The sequence below is a fragment of the Drosophila ananassae genome, chromosome 3R, assembly GCF_017639315.1.
Source record: "Drosophila ananassae strain 14024-0371.13 chromosome 3R, ASM1763931v2, whole genome shotgun sequence".
Classification (NCBI taxonomy): domain Eukaryota; kingdom Metazoa; phylum Arthropoda; class Insecta; order Diptera; family Drosophilidae; genus Drosophila; species Drosophila ananassae.
Window position 1 is genome coordinate 896017 of NC_057930.1, and position 8315 is coordinate 904331.

The 8315-nt window shown below is 37.9% G+C and overlaps 1 protein-coding gene across 1 annotated transcript in view; it reads left to right on the top strand.

The window, feature by feature from the left end:
• Positions 1 to 314, top strand: part of LOC26514679 (lachesin) — a 372156-nt gene extending 371842 nt beyond the window's left edge. The window contains 2 exon segments of the mRNA XM_044716619.1: positions 113 to 223; positions 289 to 314. Coding sequence (XP_044572554.1) covers positions 113 to 223; positions 289 to 314 — 137 coding nt within the window.
• Positions 315 to 8315: the final 8001 nt, after the last annotated feature.

Genomic DNA, 8315 nt, shown 5'->3' on the forward strand with positions numbered 1-8315 from the left:
TTAGAAAATGTCATGATTCAAAAATTTGTTTAATAATTTTTTTTTCTCTAATTACTCAAAAATAATAATATTTTTAAAATGAATGTTAATTAGTATATTTTTGTATTTCTAGTGCACACGCAACGACCTATACATCCAGGATCGGAAAACGTATACAGGACCTCTACCTCGGACCCCAATCACCGCATTCACCCTGGTTGCCTTCAAAAAGCGGCTCCCCCTTGTCTATTGTGTCTTCACAGCAAACCAAAATATTTCTTTGGGTTTTTTTTATTTTATTATTTTCAGGGCACGATTTAGATATCATGTTCTAAGTTTACATTTAATTAAATATTATATACACTATTCTTAAATATTTAATAAGGATATGGGGGATATTCTACTGATTGGTCAGCTAATGGTTGAATTCCTGTTAATTGCCTGAAATCACATTTCTCGCTACAGGGTGGACATATACAAAATAATATAACAGATACTTCTTACAATACAATATTTCTTGGTGACTAAGATTTACTTTATTTCTTTTTTGGCTTAGTGTATAATGTTTACTTAAACTACTAAAATACTATATTAATAAAACGCCGAAGGGCCTTTATAGATGGCCTTCTGTTATAACTGAACTATAGCTTATGGTTCAAACAAAAATTATTATATTCTTTCAAAAAGGTTGGAATAACTTCACTTAGCAGCAACAACACAGACCGACAGCAAAAACAGCAAAATAATCATAGATTCTATCATACAGATTCCCACCATTTATACCATATATTTAATTATGTAGGCCGTTTAATTGCGTTGACCATCATTGTTTTTTGTACATATCGTTTTTAATATTTTTGTATACCTACTCAAATTGTTTAATATGATTTAATTGCCGACAGCAAAAAAATATCCACCCATAATGTCACCTGCTCCCTAACCTTCAGGCTCCCCCTGAGCCAAAGTCCAGAACAACCATAGGTTCTATCACCATATTTTCCGCGGTACACTAAGAAAGAAATTGAATCAATTGCTCAATTACCATATATTGATTATTTAGGTCGTGTAATTACGTTGAAAATTATTCTTTTTGTACATATCGTTTTTTAAAATTATTTATAGCAACTCCAATTTTTGAATTAGATTTAAGGAAAAAACTCGCAATAGTTTTTATTGAATTTATTTTGTTTGGTAAACAATATTTCTTCATAAAATAAGAGTTTTTAATCTCATATTTCACTTTATATCCAAAATGAAAACATAGTAAAATAAACTTCCTCTCTTTTTTCCTCTGTTTTTTTGTGCGCACTGCGTTTTTACTACAATTTGTATAAAGCTTTCCATAAACAATCGGAGTTTATTCCCTTTACACAAATAAAATAAAAAAAAAACTAATTGCAATTTTTAGATCCGAATCGCTTTGCGTGTGCAGTGATATATTTGGAGGTAAATAATAATAATTTGAATAATTTTCCTTCCAAACACAGACCTGCTCTGCTTCTTCATCTCTTACGGTGTTGCTTCTATTCTATTGATTCTACTCTTGCTCAATAGAGATTCTTATCTCTTAGTAAGATTCTTTGCATCTTACTAACTCGCACTAACAGCTCTCTTTAATCTCTCTCTTTCGTTTCCCTGGTACAGTAGTTCAAGGTCTTATAATAAGACAATCTCGTCTTCCCCAGCTACCATCCACTGCTGGCTTTGTGAAAACGTTTTACACGCTAAGTGTGCCGGGTTCACGGCCTCAGTTTGGGATGCAATTTCACTTAGGTCTGGTCTCCACTTTTGCTGAGATGGTTGTCGTGCTGTTCAGGGCGAAATGAGATCGTTCATGAGGCAGACTAAGTGGATTTAAGGAGTTCGGAATTAACGGTTTTCGTAAAATCAATGACAAACTCTGTGCGCTCGATACACAGTTTGGTTAGTCTTCAGCTATTAAATGAGTCTCCCAAGCATAAGAAATCCTCTCTTTAGTGATGTGCTTGTGGCGCATATCTTCCAGTCGGCTCAGCCGACAACTATGCAGCCCCTTATATCTGAGAACAATTTGGCTTCCGAATATCTGGAATTAATAAGCAATTGTCCAACACCACTTTAGATGTGATAGAACTCTGCGAAGGGGAGGAGGAGTGTTAATTTCTTTAGACTCCAAATTCGCTTCTGAAGAGGTAAAATCACAAGAGTTTGGGGACATTGAATTTCTTTGCATCAAAATCACTTTCTCGATCAATCTTTGTATGTTACCTGTTCGTACATACCACCTTCGTCCGAACCGCCAACATACTTCCCTCTTATCGTAGTAGACTTTTACTTATCAACTTACCATCATTAACAAACAAGTTGGGTATCATGTTTCTATATAATCTTATTTATTGAAATGTAGACAGCCAGCATTTACTAACACGCGTAAATTTTAACTAGAAACTTTCAGTGGGAACCGCGCGCAAAATAAATATAATAATCTACTGATTTCAATAAGAACAAGAAAGAAAAGCAAACTGCTGGCGGAGCCGAGATGATATACCCTTGCAGTTAGGTATCAGCTTATATTATATATATTTATATGTATATAGCTAACCGATCCCTTATAAGAATTTTTCATCATCGAATCAATTTTCTAATAAAAATGTTTAAAACAGACCCCAACCATCTTTAAAAATAGCAAGGTTGTGTCATTTCCGATCGTTCAGTTATATGGCAGCTATAGAATATAGTCGGCGATCCTTATGAAATTGGCAAATGGATTCTATACCAAGTCTCAAACCTTAAAACTAACTTAAAAAAAACTAATTTATGGCATTTCCTATCAATCAGTTATATCCAAATCAGTATTTCAGTATCCAAATCAGTATCAATCAGTTATTCCAAAGATATGGTAACTGCTAAGATACCATTTTTATATCCTTGCAGAGGGTAATACATTTTTGGTCAAAACTGTGCAACGCAGTGACGGAGGTATCTCCGACCCTATAAAGTATTATATTCTTGATCAGAATCAACTCTTGAATCGATATAAGCATGTCCGTTTTTACGCAAACTAGTTCTCTCAGTTTTTAAGCTATTGACATGAAATTTTGCACACATCTTTCTTTTTCTTGCAGATTGTGTATAAGTCGGAACGACCGGGATCGGTCGACTATATCCTATAGCTGCCATATAACTGATTAATGGAATGCTTTTGGCATAACTTTGGATAAAGTATGTTATATTTGGTCAAAATATCTTATGTACAAAATATCATAAGGATCGGCAGGACTATATCCCATAGCTGTCACAGAACGATCGGAATTGCATTAATGTGTTGTTTTTAAGCTAGAATGATGGCACTTTTACGGATTCCACTTTAGGCAATCTAATTCGATATGCTAAATTTCATAAAGGATCGGCCAAACTATATCTTATAGCTGCTATATGCTAATATTACCTTGCTATTTTTAATGATTCTAGTGCTGTTTCCAACATTTTTATTAAAAAATTAATTTGATGGTGAAATTCTGATAAGAATCGGCCAACTATATTACAATCCGATATATATATATTAATAATAGCAGCTACTTAACTGCAAGGGTACACAAACTTCGGCTCCGCCCAAAGTTAGCTTTCCTTTCTTGTTTAATTTTAGTTGGTATACATACATTTAAGAAACAAATATGCACTAAAAACAGCGGTGGTTAACGTAATTAAACGGCCTACATAATCATTATATGGTAAAATTTTATCAATTCTTTCTTTTTGGGGGCCCGCGGAAACTTGATGATGGAACCTATGTTTGTTCTGGACTTTGGTTCAGTTGAGCCTAAAGGTTATGGAGCAAGTAGCAATTTCGCCTGGAGGAAATTATTGTAGAAATTGTTTTAAACGAGAAAAAAATGTTTTTCTGATGTAATTTTTTTTCTCATGATTTAAAATGTATTTAAAAAAGTTGAGCTCCAAGTGGACATATTTGCTTTTCTTGACATATTTATCTAACATATTAACATTCGGATTAAAATCTTTTTTATACCCTCGCAGAGGGCATTCCAATTTTTTTGAATAGTGATTAAGTGTGTAAAAAAAGACATCCTGACGAGGTAAAACACCGCCTTTTTTTTGTTGTCGAAAATAATCCAATATGACTCTTAAATAATGTTTTCCTTGCACGTGCCGAGACGGCCTGATGTCTGATTACGACCGATACCGATAGACAGATTGATAGGAAATCATTTACCAAAAATTATGCTGTTTATAAAGTTGGATAGACGGGATATCTAATTTTAGGCCAATTATATGTTCTACAAATAAAATTCGGTTCAGCGGACTGTATTTTCGCCTTATATCTAAATGATCGGAAATTACCTTTTCAAAATTATTATTTTAAACAAATCAAATTGATAATGTCTGTAATTAATAGCTGTCATATATCTGAACGATCTGAAATGACTTCCTTAAATTTATAATTATAAAGACATTATGTTTGTATATGTACCCAACCGTTTTCTAAAAAAAAACTGGGATGGTACAATGACGTCGGCCAGAAGTTTGATTTCTTTCTCTTTCTTATTGAGTCCGTTCCTATTAAGGGGGTCTGTCGAAACGCACATTACTCGATTAGATTAAAAATCTAAAAGATTATTTTCATTTTGTTGCATAACTTGGTAATGGATCTAACAACTGAAATAACCCAGTAAGCAACAGAAAATAACACAGGCCGACAATTTCCAACTTTTTTTTCCTCCACGCATAATTTTACCTGATCCATAAACTTTAGGCTTCCCTGAATCAAAGTCCAGAACAAACATAGGTTTTATCATCAACAGTTCCGCGGTACACCTAAGAGAAGAAATTGATCAGGTCGTGTAATGGCGATGACCATCATTGTTTCTAGTACATATCATTTTTGAAATGTATATGTACCAACTAAAAATTAAAAATGGCATCTAGCAGTTACCATATCTTTGGAATACTCATCCAAAGTTGACATCTTCGATTTTCTACACTATTTTTTGGTCTTCTATGATTTTTCCCAAAGCATTTTCTATGGAAGATTTTTATTTTCTTATTGAAAGCAGTAGATCATACCATGTTTTAATTTTGGATTTAAGGGAAATATGTAGGTGGTTAAACAATATTTTCGTCAATTAAATTGGATTTTTTAATCTCATATTTTCAAAAAGTCATAGAAGACCATTACCGCCTTTGTAGTACGACGAATTGTGTCTCAATTGCGTTATACTCAAATAACTGAAATGTTTCCGAATTTGCGTTGACTCCCGTCTTAGTAGATATCATAGGTATATGTACCAAGTAAAATTTATAGGTGATGGATGGAACCTATGTTTGATTTGAATTTTCGTTCAGGGGAGCCTAAAGGTTATGGAGCAGATGAAAATATGCTTGGAAATTTTTTTGGCTTGTGGGACAAAAATGGATAAACCAACAAAAATTTAATGATAAATAAAAGGTTAAAATATTAATTTGAGTCTCATTCAATAAATTTATTTTAAAACTTGCACTCTTCAAAGGCTTCAAAGCTCTAAAGTTATCTTTAAAAAAGCCTAATAATTTCACTAGTGATTTACAAAAATTGTCATTTCAATAATTAAGTCCACGCCATTAATTATTTTTGTAGCTCTGAATCATCGCAAATGGGATAAATCGATTATCATATACAAAAAAAATTTTGTTTTATTAGAAATAAATTATAATAATATAATAATATAATAATATATTTTTTTTTTTTTCTCCTATTACTCCGCTTGGGAGCTTAGGGCATTTACAAGGACTTTGAACCTGACTCTGTTTGGTGCAGTTTGCTTAGCGTAATCCCACGTGATGTTGCTGCGGGATAATTCTTGTATTATAGTACGGCGCCAGGTAAGCTTGGGGCGGCCCACTCTTCTGCTTCCCTGTGGGTTCCAATCCAGTGCCTTCCTGACTATGCTGTCTGTTTTCTTCCTGAGTGCGTGACCTATCCATTTCCATTTTTTCTTCTTGATTTGGTGATGGATGGGAGCCTCCCCCGTGTTGCGCCACAGGTCACTGTTGGAAATTCTGTTGGGCCAGAATATCCCACATATGATCCTGAGGCACTTGTTAATGAATGACTGCAGCTTTGTCATCATCCTTTGGGAGGTTAGCCACGTCTCAGCTCCGTACAGAAGAATGGATTTTACACACGCATTGAAGATCCGCAGCTTTGTTCTTCTACTTATTTGCTGATTTCTCCAAATGCGGTGCAATCTTCCGAATGCAGATCTTGCCTTGCACAGTCTGCTCTCTACATCTTTTTCCACTCCACCACTGGATGATATTATGGTGCCAAGGTAGGTAAAGTGGTCGACGAAATCGACTGTTTTACCGCTGATGGTGATGCTACCTTGGAGTTATTAAACCGCATCGCCTTGGTCTTTGATGCGTTGATGGAGAGGCCTACTGCGTTGGCTCTCTTCTCGAGGTCGGACGCCTTGGCTTGTATATCGATGAGTCTGTGTGATAGGAGGCATATATCGTCGGCGTAGTCTAGGTCTTCAAGGTGTTGTGTGAAGCTCCAAGTTATCCCGCGTCGATGCATGCTTACTTCTCTCATGATCTCATCAATCACCAGGTTGAACAGTAGGGGTGATAGCGGGCAGCCTTGCTTGACGCCAGTGTTCGTCTGAAAGGGTGCACTGATTTTTCCGTTGTGCAGTACTGCCAGGTCCGCATCATCATACATAGCTCTTACTATGTTTACGATGTTGATTGGCACTCCTTTCCTTGCAAGTGCACGCCATATCGCCGCCCTGTCTATTGAGTCAAACGCTTTTTGGAAGTCGATGAATAGAAGGTATAGTGGCGAACGCCATTCCACGGCTTGTTCGGTTATTGTGCGTAGCGTGTTTGCCTGGTCTACGCAGCTCCTAAGTGGTCTAAAACCTCCTTGTTCATCTCGAATTGTTGGCTCTAGTTTCTCCATAAGTCGTTCGTTCAGCAGGGTCGCTAATATTTTATAGCTGGTGTTCAACAGGGTGATCCCTCGCCAGTTGTTACAGTCACTGAGGTCTCCCTTTTTTGGTAGCTTAACGATTACTCCTCTCTTCCAAGCGTCAGGAACTCGCTCACTTTCCCATATATCTTTGAAATGCGGGTGCAATGTTTCGGCCATTAGTTGCGGGTCAATCTGGAGGAGTTCGGCGGATATGCCGTCCTCTCCAGCCGCTTTGTTGCTCTTTAACTTCCTGATTGCATCTCGTATTTCTCTGATTGAGGGAGGGGTTGGGGGTATCCTAACGCTGCTGTTGGGTACGATACTTCTGAAGTCGGGCTGTGTGTTGCCTGGTTGCTCTGTACAGCTGATCTCCATGAAGTGTTGCCTCCATCTCTCAAGTTGAGCATCGTCGTCTACTAGGAGCCTACCGTCTGAGTCTCGAATGGGTTGGGTTTGCCTCTGGTAGCTTCCAGATAGTTTGCCTATCAACTGGTACAGTGAGCGCATGTTGTTTGTATTTGCTGCTCTTTCTGCGTTTTCTGCAATGCTGTCCAGTACGGCTCTCTTGTCGCGTCTAGCTGATTTTTTCACCAATTTGCAGAGTTTCCTGTGTTCTTCTCTGGCTCTGCCGTCGTGATCCGCTATCGACTTGAGTCTATTCCGTCTGCTGATGAGTTCCCGTTCCCATGTGTCCGCCGAGATCCATTCAGAGCAGCTGCGTTGTCTCGTGCCAAGCATCTCCTCTGCGGTACTTCTCAGTAGTCTGCAAGTTTGTTCCCAAGGGCAGTTCCGCTGTGGTGTCAACTGTTCGCGTAGTGCTGTTGCCATTCTGGAGGATAGGGTAGTATCTCTGAGTCGATGTATATTCAGGGGGGTCGGTCTTCTTGTGGCCCTGGTGGCAGTGTGCTTTCGTTGGAGTTTGATTGAGATCTCTCCAACTACAAGCTCGTGGTCACTGTCTATTGACGCGCCTCTCCTATTGCGTACATCTCTCAGCGAACGCCTCCATCTCTTACTTATGCACAGGTGGTCGATTTGGTTGCGGGTATTTCCATCTGGAGATGTCCATGTATATTTATGAACTTCCCTGTGGGGAAATACTGTTCCTCCAATGACCAACTGGAAGGTCTGGCATAAGTCGATCAGCCTGTCTCCATTGTCACTTCGCGTGCCGATACCATGCCGGCCCATGGTTGATTCCAATCCGGTGTTGTTGGGGCCGACTTTCGCATTGAAGTCACCCATGAGAATCTTGATGTCGCCTCTTATGACCTTGTTGAGAGATGAGATGAGTGCGTTGTAGAAGTCGTCTTTGATGTCATCGCTGGCGTCTTCTGTTGGGGCATAGCATTGCACGATGGTGATGTGCCTGGCGTTGCATCGGAAT